At 55.2% G+C, this 22,292-nt stretch overlaps 1 protein-coding gene across 1 annotated transcript in view; it reads right to left on the minus strand.

Moving 5' to 3' along the window:
- DYSF (dysferlin) overlaps positions 1-22,292 on the minus strand; it is a 217,516-nt gene that overhangs the window by 82,694 nt on the left and 112,530 nt on the right. Inside the window, 5 exon segments of the mRNA XM_013996042.2 lie at positions 169-198; positions 1,017-1,157; positions 4,447-4,628; positions 13,840-13,917; positions 14,691-14,784. Coding sequence (XP_013851496.2) covers positions 169-198; positions 1,017-1,157; positions 4,447-4,628; positions 13,840-13,917; positions 14,691-14,784 — 525 coding nt within the window.

A 22,292-nucleotide genomic window follows, 5' to 3' on the forward strand; every position in this document is an offset into this window, starting at 1 on the left:
AAAGCCGACATCGGGCAAGACCCCAGTGCCCGCCTATCCTGCCCCCTGGGCCCCACCCAAGCCCTCCTGGGTGCTGCAGGCCCCTGCCCATCCCAGCCCAGGAGGGGGCTGCAAACACAGGGAGGCGGGCAGTGAGCATGAAGAAACAAAGGTAAGAGCAAGGCTTACCTCAAAACCGGGAATATGGTGGATAGCCGGCTGGGGCGAAGAAGAAAAGCTTTGGTTAGGTGCCTGTCACCCAAGGCCCCACCACCCTCCTTTCTGCCCTGGCCGGGCAAACTCATCTCCAACCACAAAATGACACTCATGGAATACGTCACTCATCAGACAGTCCAGGGATTTGCAGACTATTCCTTGGAGGCCCAGGCACTCCTGGGAGATGCCTGGTGGGCGGGTGGAGGGGAAACCAGACTGGCCGTTTGCTGTGTCCCCTCCAAACACTTCAGCCTGAGTAGCCCCACTTCTATCCGGCTTGCCTATTAGGGCTCACAGCACCCCAAGAGCAAGTCTGAAGCTATGGCTCTAATGCCCCATTTTATAGTAGGGATGTGGCTGGCCCCAGGTCATCCAGCTAGGCCATGGCAGAGCCAGCACTAGAGCAGGGGTCCTGCCCTTACCTGTCCCTGGAGCACCTCATGACAATTAAACCCCCTACTCAGATCATAAGGGCCCACCTCCCAGAAAACACATCAGGATATGGCCCAGGGAAAAATACATCCAATGGCCAGACGACTCAGACATTTTAACACAGTCCAGGCTCCAGCTTTCTGCCCCCAGGTTAGATCATGTCTTGATTTGGGGTTCTGAAAAGATGGGCAAAACCAGATCTGGCAGGAGGCCTGACATCCAGAGGTGACTCATCAGTGTTCCTCACTAAGTGCAGGCCCTTGGTGGGGGGAGAAGAGGGTACCCAGGCCCCCTCCTTTCAGCCAGACCAACCCCTCCCTGTCTGGCCCCCCTCCCCCACCAGGTCCTTTGTGCCTGGGACTTCGGGACCTGGATGTGAAGCAGCTCACCTTCTCTCTCTGGATGAGCTCAAAAGAGGCCAGCAGCTCACCCGCCGGCTGGCTGCCCCTAGTCAGAGGGAACCAGGCCAACCGGGGCATCCGTTCCAGACTCGGCTGACAGATGCAGCGTCCCATGAACTCATCTGCGCCCTAGGCCGAGCATGGAGAAAGAAGAGTCAGTGTCCCCCAGCCCAGGGCTCTGGGGGCTCAAAGTAATGACCAGACCTACATCTGGCCTCCTGGACTCGGAAAGGTCCCAGGAGTCATAGCAGCTCCTGGTGCAGGATGGTGCACTCTGCCCCCTTAGACGGAGGCCAGGACAACATGAGCGTGGCCTCCCGCCACTGTTGCTAGAGCTGAATTCCCATCGTGGTTGGGAAGTCCCTCTGCCTGTCCAACCAGTGTTCACCTTGCTTTAATTTAATCATCCTCTAAGCCATTAGAGACCAGAGTCATGACCTTCTCGTGTTTTCTTTTTTTTTTTCTTTTTTTGCTTTTAGGGCCACACCCATGACATATGGAGGTTCCCAGGCTAGGGGTCAAGTCGGAGCTACAGCTGCCGGCCTACACCACAGCCACAGCAATGCCAGATCCCGCGACCTACACCACAGCTGACAGCAACGTGGATCCTTAACCCAATGAGCGAGGCCAGGGATCGAACCTGCAACCTCATGGTTCCTAGTCAGATTCGTTTCCGCAGCATCATGACAGGAACTCCCTCCTAGTGGTTCTTTAATGCCCTCAACAGTATAGGTGTTGGACATTTCCCAAGACTTTTGTATCTCTTGTCCATTTCACCTGTAAATCCCCCCAGTTTCATGCTCATCACATGAAATGAGTCTTGTTAAATGATGTTTCATCTGACCATTCCTTTGCTCAGGAACCTTCCACGGCTCCCCTCTGCCTAGAGGCTAGAGTCCAAACTCTCCCTGTGGCACAGGAGGCCGTCTCACTGGAGCCCACTCACCTGGCCTGCCCCGCCTCATTCCCTTCCCACATACCTTCCAGCCCAGCCTGCTGGCCTCAGTGGCCTCTCAGCCCCTGACCTTTCACAGGACATCTGCCCCAGCTATACTGGGCTCTACTCCTCCTAGCTGTCACCCACAGCCCTGTCCCAGCTCAGCCCTCTGATGTGGGCCCTGTGACCTTGCTGCCCTGGGAACTCCAGCCTTATGGTTTGCTTTGCCCAGGGCAGGGGCCACAGGCAGAAGCTGGGTCTCAGCCAGATGGGCTGCAGCTGTCACCAGCCCTGGTGCTTTGCCCAGGGCCCTCCTCTGGAGACACCCAGGCCAGGCCTGGGAGGCATTCCTACCTGCACTCACGTCATTTCTGGGGGCATCGCCAAGAGCCATTCTGGAGTGGCCACCAGCTGCTGCATAAAGGCCCACACCAACAGGTGACAGCCCAGCACGGACTGTCCAGAGTGGACACCAGCCACAGTGTGAGAAGGGGCCTGGAAGCTCCTCTGGGCTCAGTGTTGCCTTTTGGTCGCTGGGACATGGAGAGGTTGGGGGAGGGGAGTCCTTGCAGAGCTGAGCAGCCAGGACAGCAGGAGCTCAGGGCAACGGATGCGGGCCGAAGTTATAGCCTCATATGACTATGTTATCAATGAGCACAGCCTCTGCTCTCCCCCAGGACTGTGGGGCCTCCCCACCGAGGAGAGGCCATGGTTTTCTTCCTTGGGGTCCCTCTCAGGCACTGGCCCAAAGCGGGGACAGAAATATTTGTGAAAGAGGAGCTGGGGTGCTGTTAGAAGAGAGAGGCTGTGTCCTGCCAGCCTCCCCCCCACCCCCACCAGCACTCGCCCCTGCTTCTGCTAAGTCCCTGAGATCGACACCCCTGGTCCTGCCAACTCCTGCCTCCTCCTGTCCCAAAAGCCCCTGCCTCCTCTTCTCTTCCCTAAAAAGTCCCCAGTGGACTCTCCCTCCAGCTGCCCATCCCCCACGCAGCCGGCTTTTCCTTCCAAGGGGGGAGCTGGCAGGTGGGCCTCTGCAGCCCTGGCCTGGGTTGGCCATTGCCAATTGGGCCCCACCACCTGGCAGGGGGGGTGGAGGGTGGGGGGTGGCTTGATCAACATCACCTTCCCCTAAACCCCTGGTCACCACACCATCCCATCCAGTCATGGCAACTCTTTCTGGAAATATCTTTGACCCCCTGCCCTCTACCCTTTCATCCACTGCCACCCTGGGCCCTGCAGGGTCTCTCGGTCACACACGCCTTGGCCATCACAGTCTCTCTCCTCCCACAGATCCCACCCCTCCCTTTTTTTTTTTTTTTTTTTTTTTTTTTGGTCTTTTCTCTTTTTAGGGCCGTTGTAGCGGCATAGGAGGTTCTCAGACTAGGGAGTCTAATCAGAGCTGTAGCTGCCGGCCTACACCACAGTCACAGCAATGCCAGACCCAAGCTGTGTCTGCGACCTACTCCATAGCTCACAGCAACGCCGGATCCTTAACCCGCTGAGCAAGGCCAGGGATCAAACCCGCAACCTCTTGGTTCCTAGTCAGATTCGTTTCCGCGACGCCACGAGGGGAACTCCCCACCTCACCTTCTTAAAATGTTGCTCTGACCCCGTCATGTCCCCGCTCCCCTGGCCATGAACTCCTTTCTCCTCCTTCCCAGCCTGCCTTCCCCACTCCTCCGTCTCCCACTGACCCCCTCAGGCTGGGCTAACACCCCCTGCCTCGTCCCAACACCCCAACCTCCCATCTCCTTCAGGGCCTAGGTTTTCCCACAGCCCCTTCGCATTCCATCCCCCAGGGACTGAACCCGAAACCTCATGGTTCCTAGTCGGATTCGTTTCCAATGCACCGCAATGGGAACTCCAAAATTTAAAGTTTAATTAATTAAAACTAAAAAACAATGATGATTCCGTTTTTCAGGTGTCCTAGGTGCATTTCAAGGGCTCAACAGCAGGTAGGGCAAAGCGGCCCTCATTTGGGGAGCACAACCACAGAGCTTTCTGGGCGGCAGCGCTGCTGAAAGGTCCCCGCCTGTGCTCCAGAGCCGTGTGGCTCCCTGAGGGATTCCCTGCTCCAAGGGTGAGCCTGGGCTCCCACCTAGACTGGGAATCCCATATGAGGGGCCGCTCACCCAGCTCACAAGTGCTTGATACCTGTGGGCAGGGTCAACGCAGCCCTCTGATGTGGAGAAGGGACCGACCTGGGAGCTTATAAGCAAGCTAAGAGATGGAGAAAACCCAGACTCCTGACCCACAGCCAAGCGTGACTTTTCCAGATCTGTCCCCTCCCTCTGCCATGGGCACAGCACACATGCTAGCAATTCCCTTTCAATTGCTCCGAAAGAGTTTTGGCCACTCTGCAGCCTGTGGGGTCAGGGGAGAAGCCAGCAGCCTCAGCCTTGGGAAGCACCCAGCTGGTTGGGGACCCGTCCCTCCCAGCAGCATCTCCCCCTTGGGGGCCCAGAGGGGGAGACGACTCACGTAGGTGTCATGGTCATACAGCTCCACCACGATGCTGGGCGGCTGCTCGGCGATGCTGGCTGGCTCGCCGAAGATCTCAATCTCGTAGAAGATGAGTGTCTGGTCCCAGGTGGGGTTCAGGGTATTCTTCGCCACCACTGTCTTCTGGCTCTGGTGCAGGAAGGAGACGATGGCGTAGGGATCTGTGTGGGCCAGGCACAGGGACGGGAGACAGGACACAGCAAAGACAGGCTCAGAAGCGCCCGGTCACAAAACTGGAGCAGAGCTGTGGCTGCCGCCCTGGAGCAATGACATCCAGGCTGAAGCCACTTCCTGGGAAGCTCCCCCACCACGCCCTCTGGGAAGCCAGCAAAGAGATGGAGCCCAGGTCCAGGTGAGAGGGCAACAGAGATCCAGAGAGCTTCCCCTCCTGGGCTCCTCTCTGGGTTGATTGCTGGGGGCAAAAGTCCAGCTGGAGGAAGTGAGTGCCAGGATGGTACATTCATTTATTCACTCATTCCTCCAACAAGCATTCCTTTTTTAAATATATATACATATATATATAAGAGTTCCCGTCATGGCACAGTGGTTAACGAATCCGACTAGCAACCATGAGGTTGCAGGTTCAATCCCTGGCCTCGCTCAGTGGGTTAAGGATCTGGCATTGCCGTGAGCTGTGGAGTGGGTCACAGATGCGGCTCGGATCCCACGTTGCTGTGGGCTCTGGCATGGGCTGGCAGCTACAGCTCTGATTAGACCCCTAGTCTGGGAACCTCCATATGCCGTGGCAGCAGCCCTAGAAAAGGCAAAAAGACAAAAAATAAATATATATATATTTTTTATATTAAAGTCTAGTCAATTTACAATGTTGTACCAACTTCTGCTGCATAGCAAAGTGATCCAGTCATACTTATATATATATTCCTTTTCTTATATTATCTTCCATCATGGTCTATCCCAAGAGATTGGATAGAGTACCCTGCGCTATACAGTAGAACCTCATTGTTTATCTACTCTAAATGTAATAGTTTGCATCTACTAATCCCAAATTCCCAGTCCATCTCACTCCCTCTCCCATCCCCCTTGGCAACCAAGTCTTCCAGCAAGCACTTCTTGAGTGCCTTCTGCATGTCAGGCTAGGGGCTACATGATAAAGGCTGACAACACATTGGGAGCAAAAGCAAAATCTATACACTCAAACATAAAATTACAATTTTGAGGAGTTCCCATTGTGGCGCAGCAGAAATGAATCTGACTAGTAACCATGAGGTTGCAGGTTCAATCCCTGGCCTCAAGCAGTGGGTTAAAGATTCGATGTTGCCATGAGCTATGGTGTATGTCGCAGACACAGTTCCAATCCTGCATTGCTGTGGCTGTGGCGTAGGCCAGCAGCTGTAGCTCAATTCGACCCCTAGCCTGGGAATCTCCATATGCCATGGGTATGGCCCTAAAAAGCATAAAAAAAAACCTTCAATTTTGATCATGCTTTGAAGAATAGATATGACGGCAGCGGCATGGGCAAGGGGGATCTGGCTTTCTTGATGAAAGGAAAGTAGAGTGGAGACGTTGGTGCCATCAGACTGGCATGCCTGGGTTTGCATTTCTACAAATTAGCTCTGACTGCACATGAAGAACAGAATGGAGGGCGAGGTGGGCACAAAGAGACCAACTACAAATCTACTGCAGGGGTTCAGGCAAAGACGGTGGTGGTGTAGATGCACGGGGGTGCCAGAAAGAAGGAAATGGATTGCCATGGGTGTTATGACGAGGAACCCTAAGATCCCTGCAGCTCTCTGCCACCCCCAAACCCCCTTCCAGCCTGCCAGCCCCAGCCACACTGGCCTGGGAACCACCCACGAGTCTTTCCCTCTACCTGGTCCCAGGGCATCACTAGAGAAGATTCTAGAGAGGTTGGTTCTCACATGTGAGCATAGAAGCCTCCTGAGCCCAGACTGTTAGGCCTCATCCTCAGAGACTCCTTCATCAGGTCTGGGCTGGGGCCTGAAAAGTTACATTTTTAACAAGCTCCCAAGTGGTGCTGATGCTGCTTTTCAGGCTACCCTTGGAAGCCAATGCAGGAGACGGTCCTATGGGACTGAGTGCATATGATTTGGGACAGGAACAAAGGGCTTGGACCAGGGAACTCCTCCAGCTTCTCTCATTAGGGGACAGGAGTCAGTTCACTGCCATTTTGTAAGGATGCCAAGTGCTAAGGGCAGGTAGACAGGGAAGCCTGGGGATGCGGAGGCTGAGAGCTGGATCCCAGAGGTCTGGCAGGGCTGAGTCCAAATGCCCTATCACATGCCCTATAGCTTGGCATTTTCTCCATCCTACAGTGTCGTGCATCCTCTGTGCCCCCCCCCAACTTCAGGTGGGCCCTGTGTGACCTCAGGAGGGTCTCAGCACCAGAGACCTCTGTGCTGAGATGTCTAACTGCAGTCCTGGGGCTGAGATGGGGAGACAGCACTTCCTCACAAAGGAGGGAGCAGGCCAGCCTCCCTGGTCATAAAGAGACCCAGTGGCATGCCACAGCCATTGCAGGAGGTGGCAGGGAGTGACCATCAAAGAGGTAGAAAAGCTGGGGTGGGCAATGAGAGGACTCTCATCAACAGATGGGGGTAGAGGCAGGATTCAAGATTCTGGTCGTTGCCCAAAGGGCTAGTTTTAAGGGCGAGGGGGATATTAGAAGTTACAGGCACTCACTGGCCAAATAATGCTGGGTTTGGCTTACAGGAGGCAGCCAGCAGGCTAGGACCAACTGGTCAGCCTTCAGGTGCAAAAGCACACTGAGGGTCAATCCTGGAGGGCTTCCTGTAGGAAACTGGCTTTGAACCTGATTCTGGAAATAACGAGGGCATTGGGAGGCCCTTGGCAGAAGAAGGGGCAGGAGAGACATGCCCACCACATCTTGCTACCTCCACCTGGAGGGGGCGTGCCTGGCATGGGGCTCCCCCTCCCCATGTGCCGGCCTGGTGGGGCTGGCCCGAGCCTTTCCCCTCCTGCCCCTGGCAGGGCCCAGCGGCGTCTGTGCATTTAATGAAACCGTCTGGCTGTGATACCATCAGCTCCAAGCTCGGCAGAGAACCTCTCCTCGGTTCCAGTAAGGGAAAGAGGGTGCGTTCCGATAAATAAAACCATATTAGAGAGCCAGCGAAAAAGCCCCTTTTGTTCCCACCCCCTGTGCTTCCCAATGCTTTATTTTTATAAGCACGCGGGCCCCAGACCGACCGCGTTTACACAAAGATCACAATTGCACATTGTGGCGGCCGTGCGCGCTGTATTGGTGTTGGCAGCACCCCCCACGCTGGCCCCCGAGCAGGCTGACTCCGTCCAGCAGCCCCATCAGCGCAGGCAATGAGCTCAGCACTGGGGGAGGGAGGGGCAGCTTTCAAACAAAACTCACCCAGACCCACACACGCACCCCGCCCGCCCAGGGGAGGAAAAAACACACAACAAAGGCATTGTAAGGAGCGGACCTGGAGGCCTGGGGCCTCAGACACTGGGCTACTGTGTGCTGGGGGCTGGCCTCTCCCCACACAAGCCCAGCCCCTCAAAAAAAAAAGAAACAAGGGGGTGGGGGGGCATTGCCAAAGCAAGGTGGTCAGATGAAGGGAAGCCAGACGGAGGTGCAGACGTGTCCCTCTTCCAGGAAAGCCTGGAGGGAAAGGGAGAGCCCAGGAGTGGGGGAGGGGAGGGGCCCGCTCTTCCCAGGGCCACTCCCCCAGGAGAGGAACAGCATCAGCCCTTGGCCTCACCTGCCAAGGCACATGGAGCTCCCCAGGGCTGAGGCTGATTGGAGCTCTCTGAGGACCACAGGCTGCTCTGAACTCTAGCCAGAAACACGCAATGATTCTACTGGGCTCCACCACAAGAAGTCCTGGGCAGGTGACTGTGGGACCTGCAGCCTGATCTCTGCTGTTCAGGCCTCCCGGGAGCCCCGCAGGGAGCTGTCACAATATACTCAACTTCGGAATTCCCGTTGTGGCTCAGCAGTGACAAACCCAACTAGTGTCCATGGGACGCAGGCTGAATCCCTGGCCTCGCTCAGTGGGTTAAGGATCCAGCATTGCCATGAGCTATGGTGTAGGTAGCAGACCTGGCTCAGATCCCGAGCTGCTGTGGCTGTGGTGTACGCCAGCAGCTGTAGCTCCCGTTCGACCCCTAACAGCCTAGGGATTTCCCTATGCCACGGGTGCAGCCCTAAAAAGAAAAAAGAAAAAAATATATCCGCTCAACTTCCCTCATGGGTCTTGCCACCAACAGTTCAGACCACCAGGGTCAGGGACAGGGCAGGTGGCACCCGCCCACTTGTCAGAAGAGGGAGCTTTGCTGCAGTAAAACTAAGTTACCAGCCCCTGCTCCCAGGTCTGCTTCCAGACTCCCTGACTCCTAGTCCAATGCTTCTGCTACCCACCACACCCACAGGAAAAGAGCCCTTAAGACAGGATGGAGTGGATGGCTAGTAATCAAGGCAATGCAAATAAAAACTACAATACAGCAATATTTCCCTATAAAAGTAAGAAAAATTGTTGAGATCTATAAAACCCAGTGTTGGCAAATATTAGATGAAATAGGTACTCGCCTTTATCGCTGGAAGCATTTCAGCAAACCCTTCAGGAAAGCAATTGGGCAGTATGCCCTGAAAAACATAAAACTGTTTACACCCTGTTTCCCAGATCCCTGGGAATCATCCAAATTTACCAAAAGCTATATGAACAGAGATGTTCACACGGCATTATTTGCAACCCGTCATTGGTTCACTATATGGTTGCTGACTGACCGGCATATGGGAGGTGAGCACAGTGCTCAGAATATGAAGGTGCTCAAGGCACAGTCCAGGCTCTAAGATCGGGACTGCTGATCAGAAATGGTAACTGAACCACAGCTGTAAGACAAAGTGACGTGCAGCTTCCCAGCGTTAGGGGTTGGGGTACCCCACGGAGTCTGGTGGCATCAAAGGAGGTGTCCTACCCCAAATCTCAAGAATTAAGGAGGTAACCAAGGTGAGAGTTCCCATGGTGGTTCAGGATAAACGAAACCGACTAGTATCCATGAGGATGCAGGTTTGGTCCCTGGCCTCACTCAGTGGATTAAGGATCCTGCGTTGCTGTAGCTGTGAGCTGTGGTGTAGGTCCCAGACGTGGCTCGGATCCGGCGTTGCTGTGGCTGTAGCGTAGGCCGGCAGCTACAGCTCTGATTCGACCCCTAGCCTGGGAACTTCCATATGCCACGAGTGCCGCCCTAAAAAGAAAAAACAAAAAAGGAGGTAACCAAGGCAAACCAAGGAAAAGGGGGCATCCAGGCACCCAGCATAGCCCGGGCAAAGGCACCCAAGATCACAGGCACCCAGGGAGCAGGAGTCTGTCTGAGGGGAGGAAGGGAGCACCGGGGCCGCAGGGATAGAGGTGGGTGGGAGGCGGGCAGATCATGAACAGTTCTGGCTTCATGCTAAGTGAGTTGGACTGACTCCCATCGATCAGTGTTTCCCCCAAAACGTGGTTCTTTGCAACAGGAGTTCTCTGGGGAGTGAACAAATGTTTCAAAGAGTGAAACGGGCTCCTTCCCTACAGCCACCTCGGAGCCTCTTAATGCCACGTGCATTGTAAATCGCTAAGTGTGCAGGGTCTGCTTGCCTCTCTCACTCAGGAACCCTTTCTAAGTGGAGCATTTCATGAGCCTCCAATGCGCTTTGGAAAACAGCTCCTTAAGCTCATCGGGAGAATTCCCCCAGCCAGAGCCAACCTTAACAGAAAGCTGTGCTTCAAAGAGGGGGTGCACCGTGCCTGGAACCCAGACAGGGGACGTTCACAGGCCAGGACTCCCCAGCCCCACCAAGGACAAAGTCTGGGATCTGGGGGGTAAGAAAGCACCGATCCCCACGGAGGTGACCCCAGCGGTAGAGCAGCCATGGTTCTCCCATCCTCACTGCGGCCTGGCCTGGCAGCAGCACCCCCTCAGGACCACCCAACGAGCACACAGCTTTGCCCTCCCAGGAACCACGAGGCCGGGAAAGAGGGCACAGGACCTTCTGCTTTCTTGGCAGATACCCCACTCCCCTGAATGAAAACCTTGGCATCCGATCTACGAGCCTTCTCTTGTTTGCTTGGTTAACCAGGCCCCCAGGGCCCACTGACCCATGAGACTCTCAACCAGGAATTTCTGGGTGCCTCAAGCTAAGGGCCACTCCCCTGGGAGGCGAGCCACCCAAGGGTCCTCCGTCTTGGTGTGACCGCTCTATAAGCAGAGCTACAGCTCCCTCAAAGCATCACCAGTGGTTCCCAGCTGCCAAAGCAGAATTCCCTGGGGTGCAGTTTGGCAAAGGAGGCAGCGTCTTCGCCATTCCCCTGGAGAAATATCGACAAGGAAGAGCAACTCGGCTCTGACCGCTGTTTAGAGACACGGTACCGTCCAGTGGCTATGGCATTGAGGACACACAATTTCTAAGTCTTCTGGAATCCCATCTGTTCTGTGCAATGCAGATCCCGGAGAACCCCAGCCACTCACCCAGCAGCGGCAACCCTACCCCCATGGAAGAGAAGTCCAGGGACCATTTCTCATTCTTTACACCTGATCGCTACACTGACCACACACACTCATAACCACACACACACAGGTCACACAGGCCCTTCCACTGGTCTAGAGAATTGATGCTGGCGCTCCACTGCATCCACACCCGAGGTGAAATCCTCAGGGGGCCTGTATGCCAATATCTCCACAAACCTCCCACCCCAACCAAGTTCAATGTTATTCAGTAAGTGGTTCCTGGGCAATCCCTGTGCGTCTGCCACAGTCTCAGTCAAGGAGGAGGAAGTCGACACAGCCCCGGTCTTAGGGCAGCCCCAAGGCCCCCACACACAAGGGATAAGAAGAGAGCACAGCCCGGGGGTATGGGAGCCCCCCACACTGGGGGAAAAGACCCGAGCGCCACAGGTCAGAGCGCTTCCCAAGGAGAGCCCTCCTGGTTACAGACACCAGCCTGGAGGCTGGAAGACGATACCAGCGACAGACTCGGTGCCAGACCCTCCCCTGGCCCCAGACATTCCCGATTCACACAGGAGTTTCCTCCAAGAAATGCCAGCCAGTGGCCACGCACAGCCTCCCGCCGCCAGCCACCCCAGGGTCAGTTCCAGGGGAGAAACTGCTTTGGTTTAGGGTTTGGGAGTGAAAATAAACACTCTGGGTTTTATAGGTTCACCCGTGTTGGCTGCTGTTTTCCTTTCCAGCAGCTGCTCAATCAGGCCTTTCATTCAGAAGCCAGCGGCCTCTGAGGAAGCCCTGGGCAGTGCCCTCAAAGCTCAAGGGATGTTTATTTGGGGGAGGGGGTGGAGCTAGCATGGAAAGTGTGACGTCTCCTGCAGGCCAGGACAGCTGACCCCGCCTGCAGTCCCCAGAGGTGCAGGTCCAGGAGGCGCTCCCTGGCTGCAGGGTCAGCCACCAGCCAGCCCCTGGAGGACAGGGGGTCCTTGACCTGCACCCCTGCAACCATCCCCCCACACAAACCTGCCCCATGCATCCCCACCTCTCCTGCCCTCCCCCAAAGAAAAGGAAAGTAAGGTTGTGAATTAATCCACTTCTCTTTTCCTGAGAGTAGTTCGGATTGTCAAAAGCCTCTTGACTGAATCTCCCAGGAAGTGGCAGCTGCAAATCCCTCCCCCTGCCCCCCCTCCAACCCCTGTAGACCAGTTTTGCACATGCTTTGTAGAGGGCACTCTTGGCATCCTGGACCCAAAGCCCAGAGGAGAAATTCCTCCATCATTCCCCACCACCACCCCCGTGCAGCTAGGCTGGAGCAAAGGTCACTGAAGGAGAGGACCGGGAGGAAGCAGAGCTGCTAGGAGGAGGGGCCACAGCCCCGACATGGGAGAGGAGTGGGGCCTGGGAATGAGGGTGGGTGGATGGCTGTGAGCTGCCTGCCATTCTGTGAACAAGAGGTCATGCTCATAGGAGAGCACAGTTCTAGTCCATTAAGTGGGAAGCATTTGGAGGAAGATATGCACTTGCCAGCTATTTCAGCTCAAGCAATTTCGTTAACCTGAGTCTCAGTTTCTTCATCTGTAACATGGGGATGTTAAATGCCTATTTCATAGCAGAGTTGTAAGGGTTACATGAAATAACATCAGTAGAGCACCCGGCTCACAGTGAACACTCAGTTAGTTTTAGTTCTTTAGCTATCAAGCGCTGCACATTTAAGGATAAGCCAAGGCCCCTTCCTGGAGAAGCTCAGGGTCATGCTAGGAAGAATACGGCTGAGACAGATGGCAAGTGAGTGATCTAGGCAGTGGTAAGGGCTCTGAGAGAGTTGCTGGTGAGGTCCTGGCCAAGTGCTGAGGAAGGAACAACCAGCATGGCTTGGGGAAGAGTCAGAGGATGTCTGGGCTGGGTCTTGAAGGATGAATAAGAGTTCCCTAGATTAACAATAGGGAAGGGATACATTCTAGGCAGAGAGAAGACAGAGCGCAAAGTCCAGTGACAAAAGCTAGTGGAGCCAGAGCTAGTGGATAGAGGGAAATTAGGGAAAGATGAAACTGGGGGACCCATGGGGGGTCAGATCACGAGGGTGTTGTCCACCAGGCTAAAAAACTGGGGATTTAGCTATCTGTCGCTGTCTATGTCTGAAATCGGGGGAGTAACCAGATCTGTCCAGGGCAGGTGGAAGGTCACCGAGAGGACAGGAGATGACCAGAGTGTCAGATAAAAGAGCCAAGGCCAGTATGAGATGGCAGTCACGATGCTGAATAGGAGGGGACGATCTCGAGAGAGATTTAGGAGTCAGAATCAACAGAACTGGGACCTGATTGTTTCCGACCTGATGGGTAGTAGAGTCGTGCGTTGTGATGCCAGGATCAAGGTGGGAAGTGAAGGGCAGGCCTGGATCTGGGGGAGGGGACTCCAAGAGATTCAGTTTGACAAGATGAACGGGGGAGCCTCTGAGGCTTCCAGAGGAGACACCTATAACGTGGCTGGACATAAGGGGCTCCTGGGAACTAAAGACATGGAAGCTTCCATGCCCTGATTGGTTACTGGGTTGGTGGGGGGACCCCAGTGCTCAAAGAAGAGAACACACACAGAACTTTCAGGAACATCAGGCTTAGAGGGCAGTGAAGCAGCTGAGTAGGAAGCTAGAGGAGACCAGGAGAGAGGGGTTCCCCAAAGCCAAGGCCAGACAGGCTTTCAGCAGGAGGGGACAATCAAGAAAAGCCAAACCCTGCAGAGGGATCAACAGGCCATCTGACGACCAGGAGGCCACAGCGACCCTGACAGCAGCCCCCGCCTCCCCAAACCCAGCAAACACAGCACCCACCCCCGCCCCGCCACAGGAGAAGCCCAGGTCACCCCCTGTGGTCTGAAAGCCCAGTGACTCCATCCCTGGCTCTCAGTCCCTAGTCCCTGGCTCTCCTCCCGCCTCCCACCTACCAGAAAAAGAGTCCTTGTCCATCGCAGGCAGATCCCGGGCCTGGTACATATAGCAACGTAGATGGTAGCGGTTTCCATCTGCACCAAGGAAGAAGCAGATACCAAGTGAGGAGCTAGGGGGACCAAGATCTGGGGCTGGAGGGGAGGGTGGAGGCAGCCCTAGGAAGGACACTGGACAATAGAAATAACATGCGTCCCACTGTGCAGGAGTCTGCCACTCTTAGGATCAGAAGAGCAGACCTCAGCCCAAAGGTCAGGCCAGAGCGATGTGCCCTTGGGCCCTGGGCTGGTGGGGGGGGCAGCAAATAGATGATGAGGGCAGTTGCAATGCACAGCACCTTGAAGCCGGATTTCAGGCTTAGAGTTGACACATACACCACACATAAACGTACAGGCACGCACACGCACACACTCACAAACACACACCCCCAAAAGACACAAACCCAGAAGTTCCCATTGTGGCTCAGCAGTAACAAGCCCAACTAGTATCCACGAGGTTGCGGGTTCGATCCCTGGCCTCACTCAGTGGGTTAAGGATCCAGTGTTGCCATGAGATATGGTGTAGGTCACAGACTCAGCTTGGACCCTGCATTCCATGAGCTGTGGTGTAGGCCAGCAGTGGAAGCTCTGATTCGATCCCTAGCCTGGGAACTTCCATATGCTGCAGGTGCAGTCCCTAAAAAGCAAAAAAAAAAAAAGACACAAACCCACCAACACCACCAACGAAGCACACAGACACAGTTCTCCAGAGCCCCCCCACAGACACCTGACCACGTAAGCCACATAAACAGGAACGTAGGATTACCCACCCATCTGTGTCACCCCTGTAGATACCTTCAAGCATCACTTACAGTCGAAGATGCAGGAGATCGTGGGTCTGTTCACGCCAAAGCTCAAGGTGGAGACAGACATGGAATCCTCACTCCTGTCGTCCACCACACCGCCCTGCAGATAGAGCAGTCACAGTAGATTCTGACCCCAGAGCCTGGGGGTGGCAGGGACACTGGCTTGGAGATTCAAGTCCCTGGGTCCTTTAGACAATGCTCCCCGCCTGCCTAAAGCTCTAATTTCACTACAGGAGAGCACATCCCCAACCCCACTGTCAAGTCCATGGGGAAATTCTTCTAACTTTCTAGTGGAGACCAGACAAGCCAGAAGGGGATTTTGAGTTGTTCCAGCCCAAGAGGTTAGAGTTTGATAGAAGGAAGGACTCAGAGGGGTTCTCTGGGGGAGAATCCAGTAGGGATCTGCCCAGGGTGATGGGTTAAGAGGACCAGAGTCTGGAGGGCCCCGTCTAGCATCTCTGTCCACGCCTTACATGTCTGGACACAGCACTGGTGCTCAGCTGGGTCCCCAGGTCTAGGGAGAGGCTGCCCTGCATCCTCTACCATCTCTCACCAGCTCCCCCTGTGCTGATGGTCAGAGGAAGCCTCAGGCTGAGCACAGGGTCAGGGACGGGGGACAGGAGCAGAAGCGGGGTGGGTCTACACTTGGGCTCAGAACCTGTGCGTAAAGCCAGATGGTCAGCCCTTCACCATGTCCTCATTCGCATTGGGCTCTAACCACTGGGCCATAATTCACCTTCCAGGGAACAGATGTCCACCTCCCTGGTGCACTGTCGCCTCCACCACCACGGGGTCCTATACTGTTTAGGGGCTCAGGGACCCAGCAGAGATCAAAGCCCCCACCCCAAAATAGAAAATGTGCCAGTCACACAGCAGCCCATCCTCCCAGATCTGGCATTTTCTGACATTGGCTCCACGAGCCTCCTCTGGCCAGAGCTCAGCAGGGGACAGGGGAGGTCTAGACAGCCTTCCTGTGCCACCGGCTCTCTCTGTGTCCCTCCTGGCTCGCCACACTGTCTCCTGCCCCAGTCCCTTAGCCAGTCCCCCTTCCCAACACACAAGCACACACACCCTTGAAAGAAAACCCCGGCCTCTCCTCCTGCATCCTTTCCACCCCACCCAAGCCCACCCAGAGTAGCCACTTCCCAGGGCCTTTATGCTGGGCGACCCTGCTCTCCACCTGGCTGCAGCCATTTCTCAGGATTCTTGACTTCTCCCCAAGGCTTGCAGCTGCAACCCCCTGCCACCACCCCTCCACCCTCACCCACCCCTACCCCCATGCCTCCAAACACAAGATGCTCAGCCACCTATGTCTCTTCCTTCTCCAAACCACGTCTACCCTCAGGGCCTAGCCCCAGACGTCTGGCCCAAGAAGGCTCCCTTGATGTCTGTCCCTGGATTCTGAGCTGCCCACACCCGGGGCCAGAACCAGCTGCATTACCCATAGTCAGCACTCGGGCTCCTGGCCTGAATCCCTCAGGGGCTCTCACCACCTAAAGGGTCCTGCTCAGACCCAGTGACCTGCCCCATCCAACACCAGGGCTTACAGCCCCAAACCCAGTCAGGCAGGTCACACCTGCTCTCAATGCAAGCTCAGACTGTTCCCTGCCAGAAGTGCCTGCCCTCCCCATCTTAGCTCAGGTCAGACACCCAGGAAAGGCCTGCCTGGCCACTCTGGGTCATGAAAGAAATGCACCCTAAAAGCAGGCCAGGTCATCCTCTGCTCTATCCTGCAAAAGGACCCATAAAACACACGCAGGAAAGACCTGTTCATCTGCTCTCCCAGGGGACCCACCAAGGTCCTGCCACAACTGAGAGGGCTCCAGCTCCCATCCCAGGACACCCCCTTTTCTGACAGGGAGATACAGGGACACCTCCCGCTTTCCTTTGGCCACAACTTCAACGCAAGCTCCAGAATCAGATTCCTTGGGCTCCAGTTCTGGCTCTGCCATTTACTGGCTGCGTGACTTTGGTCAGTTTGCTTGACCTCTCTGTAAATTGGGGATCATTCTACATTACCCATCTCAGAGAGGTGCTATGGTTTTTAAGGAGATAAATTACATGTCGTGTCAGCACACCACCTGGCCCATAATAAATGGTCCATAAAAATTCACTATTAATGATCTTATGAGAGAAACAAGTACAGGTGGGGAAGGGGAGGTCATAAACTATGAAGTTAGTAATTGTGCTCAGGGGCAGTATTCATATGTCTCATATTTGCTCAAAAGTATTTCAGGAGCTGGAATTCAGTACAGAATCACAGAGCTGGGCAGAAGTCAAAATCAGTCAAGGAAGCCATCAATTTCTCTCTACACATACACACACACACATACACACACACATATACATACACACACACATACACATATACACATATATGCATATACACACATATACATACATACACATATGTGTACATATACACACATGTACACTACACATGTACACGTGTACACACATGTACACATATACACATATACAGTACACACATGTATACATATACACACATATACATATACACATACACACATAGACATACACATGCATACACACATATACACTATACATAATACACTATACAGTATACATAATACACATATATACATACACACACATACATACATATACACATCTATATATGTGCACATAAACATACACACATACACACATATACATGTGCACGCATATACACACATACATACACATATGTATACATATACACACATATACATACCTACATATACACTTTTACATATACACACATACATACACATATATACATACATGCACACATACACATATACACACATCTGCATGCACGCACGCACACACACACATGCAGGAGAGCACGACAATAAGGAGGGTTGTCACATAGACAGGTGAGAACCCAAAGGTCACTGTGTCTTCAATCCTCCACCTACAGGTGTGGGTGTCCTGGGTTCCTGCCAGGAGACACCTTGGGCCCGGCCATGCAGTGCTGGCCCCACCACAACCCACACCAAGTCCAGCAGCTAAAGGCTCCAGTTGCAGGATCTGTGAGGCCGCACATAGGGCAGGACCTAGGGGCCCAGTAGGCCACCCCAGGCGTGAGGTGCTGAGACGCCAAGGAAAGCAGGTCAGGACGCTGGCAACAGGGTTTGGCCAGCCCCCAGGTGCAACAAGGCAGCTCAGGGCATCTCTGTGGGGGGGTGGGCTGGAAGCCCTCCACCTCAGCCACACGGGTGCCCCCACCCACAAGCAGGCACTGAGGCGAGTGTGGGGAAGGAAGCCGCCTCAGGCTCCCATGGGCTCATAATGCCCCTCTCCCTCTAGGTGCCTGTAGGGACCTCGGCCAAGGCACATCCCCGCTCCCCTCGTGGCTCCTCTAGCACCAGCCCCACCAAATGGCCTCTGTCTGGGGTTTTGGCGGCCCTTTCTGGGTCTCTATTCAAAGGCAGGGCTGATGATCAAAAAAGGTGTCCCCCTCCCCAGGATTTCCACAAAGGTCGGGGCCAGGTTCCTCGTGCCTAGCTCCGTCCTGGCCGCAACAGGCCCCGGCACGGAGAATGATGTCCTTCGGAGGGAGAACCAGCCATGCCTCTGGGAATGGCCCCACGCTGCTGCTGCCAAGCCTCCTCCACCTCCTACCTCCAGAGGAGAGGCCTACAGCCGCCTGCCCTGGTCCACAGGGCCTCCACCCACCCCCACCTGCTGCCCAAGTGTGGCCCTGCTTCTGCTTCCCCTCCCCCCAGCTCAAGGGGACAGACCAGGATTGCTGGGAAGACGCTGGGAGAACCAGGACCCCCCCCCACACACACACACACACACACCCTAGAGGGGGGCTGGGGGCCCCCCGCTGAGTTTGAGGCGGGGGGTGGGGGAGCCAGGAGCCCCAGCTCTGTCATCAGCCTGGTTCCCATGCTGGGCAAAATTCCAACCCCAAGGCAGGCCATTATCTTTACATCCTCTGGCCCACCGACCCTCCCAAGGGGGACCCGGGCTCTTAACGTGTCCCCTTCAGACCCTGGGAGCAGAGGGGAGGCCGGCCCTCCCTCCCAGCCTGGCTGTGGCCTCCGAGTTGAGTCTCCTGCAGTCAGAACACTGCCAAACACTCACGGCCCTGCTGCCTCCACGCTCAACCCAGCCAACCCACCAGGGGGCCCTTTCTCGCCCCTGGGCTTCTGGCATGCAGTTCTCTCTGTGCTACTCGTTCTCTGGCTTTTCCTCAGGTGTCCAGTCTCACCTTCAAGGTCACCCTGCAAGGATGAGTTAGGTACCCCGTGTACTCTCCCAGAACCCCAATCTCCCTCACTGCATATACCACCTGCCATTGTAAATACCTGTTTACGGCCTGCCCCCACCACCACCAACGTTCCCACCACGTGCCCAGCATCCAGCAGAACCCCACCCCCACCCCCAGAACAGGTGCTCAGCTCATAACTAGAGATGAGTGAGTGAATGAATGAATGGACTTGCACCTCCCTGGGGAGAGCTGATAGCAAAAGGCCAGTCCACAACCCAAGTCAGGAGATCTGCCTGTCTGTCAAAACAGACGATGCAATGCCCCGTTTCTGCCACTTGGAAGCATATTTTCAGTTTGCACATGTGGACACGCGTGGCTCACATTCGGGGAACCTCTCTCAAGGCAGACGATGAAGCCTCATGAAAAGCTGCTTTGGAGCTTCTGGGAAGCGTCAGCCCCTCCCTCCAACACTCCGCCCACGTTTATCAAGCACCTACTTGGTGCCAGGCCTTTCCCACATTCCGGTTGGAAAGTGGGTATTGCTACTCCTGGAGACATAAAATGTCACCTCCCCAGAGATGCCAGCCCTGACCAAACTCTTGAAAAGCCATGTTCACATGCACACGGTCACATGCCCTGTCCCCCAGCCTGCCCCACCCACCCCAACCCCACACCCTCACAGCAGGCCCTCTCTCGTCCCCTAGTCAGCTTTCCTTTCGCTCCTGGCACTTTTAGCCCCCGCACTTGACCCAGCAATGCTTTCATTTGTTGTCTCTCTGGCTCCACAAGGGCACTCCTGTGTCCCCAGAACCTACGGCAACACTTGGCACAGAGAGTCCCTCTGCAAATAGTTACTGATCAAGGGATAAAATCCAAGCTGAGCCCCTGTTTCTGTAAGCACCTCTGTGGTCCCACTGTCACCTGTTTTCTGCAGAGAACTGCTTGGAGCTAAAAGAACCTTCTGAGCTGAGCCTGACTTGAGGGAAGGAAGAAAGTGTTGACGCAGCAGAAGGGAGAGGAGAGGGTCAGTGAGGGCACAGCAGGGATGACCCGGGTTTGTCACCCAGAGCATCCATCCTCAGGCCACGTGGTGCTAAACGTGCCATGAGTGGCATCCTGTCGATGCCTCCTCACCACCTTATGACAGATCCTGCTGCTGCCACCTTTGTTCTCAAGAGGGGCACACAAAGGCCAAGCCACTCAGCCATCACACAACAGAAGAGTGGCCGCAGCTCCCTGAGCTTGCACTGCACGGATATCAAATAGATGATCAGGGCGACTCATTCATTTTACAGCCCCTGAAGTGCTGACCTAGAGAACGTCAGGCTGCCGGACCCCGGCACCGGCTTCCATGGCGGACACCAGGAAAGGGTGAGCGGGACACGCCTGGAGTTGACAGGGTCGCTAGAGGAGGGTAGCTGAGGAGAGCCCAGTTGCTGAAACTGACTGTAAAGTGGCCATCTGTGGTAACACCCACCACGTAGGGCTACTGAGGAAAATTCAGGGTTTTTTCAGCCTTGACACCGCTGACATTCTGGGCTGGATAACTCTGTCCCATCATGGCTCAGTGGAAATGAATCCTCCTAGTATCCAGGAGGACTCGGGTTCGATCCCTGGCCTTGGTCAGTAGATCAAGGATCTGGTGTTGCCATAAGCTGTGGTATAGGTCACAGACACGGCCCGGATCTGGCATTGCTGTGGCTGTGGTATAGGCTGGCAGATGCAGCTCTGATTCGACCCCCAGCCTGGGAACCTCCATATGCCGCAAGTGCAGCCCTAAAAAGTCAAAAATAAATAAATAAATACATAGCTCTGTTGTGGGGGCAGTTCTGTGCATTGCTGGATGTCTAGCAGAGTCGCTGGCATCTACTTATTAGATACCCACAGCCACGGCCATCCCTCAGTTTTGACCACCAAAACTACCTTCAGACATTGTCAAATGTCCCATGGGGGAGAGAAGTTGTCCCCAGATGAGAACCACTGGTTGAAATTAAATGAAATGCACTCAGGGCCCTGACAGGTACCTGGGACATAATCTGAATTTGGTGGTGTCAGTTTAACTTATTCATCTCGCCAGTCTCATGCTAAACAATCCCTTCACTCCCCCACAAAACCCCAGCCCTCTGGCTTTAAATTTGAAATCCATCGCCACCGCTCTGCCACAGGACCTCTGCACAGGCTGTTCTCACCACCTGGAAGGCCCTCCAAACAAGCTAACTTCTTTTTTGTCTTTTTAGGGCTGCACCCGAGGCATGCGGAGGTTCCCAGGCTACGGGTCAAATCAGAGCCCTAGCTGCCGGCCTACACCACAGCCACAGCAACTCGGGATCCGATCTGGGTCTGCAACCTACACCGCAGCTCATTGCAACACCAGACCCTTAACCGGGGAGCAAGGCCAGGGATCAGAGCTGCATCCTCGTGGATGCTAGTCAGATTCATTTCCACTGAGCCATGATGGGAACTCCAGGACAAGCTAACCTGAGCTCTTCCCTCAGCTCAGTCATTGCTGAGACCAGGACACTTCCTTGAGCCCCCAGCCTTCATGAGCAGCCCCTACCCAGCCTCTCCTAGGGTCTCTTCTGCATCCCTCTCTCCTTGCAGACAGGTAAGTCACACACATTTCTTCATCCCTTGCGCTCGGCCCTGCACCTGGCACTTAGTAGGCATCCAATGAAAAGCTATCACATGACATGAACCACCAGCATCCCCTGCCCTAAGGGGCCTCAGGTCCCAGGGAAAGGGACAGCCAAGGGTGCCTCAGATAGCACCCTCCCACCCTCACAGGGCTCAGAGACAGAGGCCACCAGAAAAAAAGCAAGTGATGTGGGCTCACTTACACTCCAGGATGGGGCCCTTTGTAGGGTGGGATGGAGCAGGGTGGGCTTATTCAGGAAGGCTTCCGGGAGGAGGGGGAAGAGAAGGGTGCTGGAACAGGGGGAGCAGCAGTGCACTGGAAGGCTTGGCTGGAGGAGTGAGGCTGGGGCAGGGCAAGGTCGGGAGGAGGAAGGCTGGGTTCCTTCCGCTCTCACCCGGAGCCCTAGAGCAGAAACAGGCTGCAAGGGCAGCTAACCGTCTGGTTTCCACCCACCCACCCTGCACCCACACTGGACAGGCACACTCTGCCCCAGCCCCAGGCCAGGCCAGGGGCATTGGGTTTCCCACAGCCACATTCCTGCCTCCATAGCTCATGCCGCTGTGACTCCCAGGCTGGGGCAGGCAGCCATGCGGTCTGTGGCCACGCACTTGGTCTTGGGGCTAGAGCTGTGGGAGGGATCCCACTGCCCACCTAAGGGACTGGTGGCCTCCAACCCGCCGATGCCCTGCTGGCAGCCATGGTTCCCTGGGGGGGGTGCCTGAGCTCAGGAGGGTGAGGAAACCCGCTTCCC

The sequence above is a fragment of the Sus scrofa genome, chromosome 3 (genome assembly GCF_000003025.6).
Source record: "Sus scrofa isolate TJ Tabasco breed Duroc chromosome 3, Sscrofa11.1, whole genome shotgun sequence".
NCBI lineage: Eukaryota > Metazoa > Chordata > Mammalia > Artiodactyla > Suidae > Sus > Sus scrofa.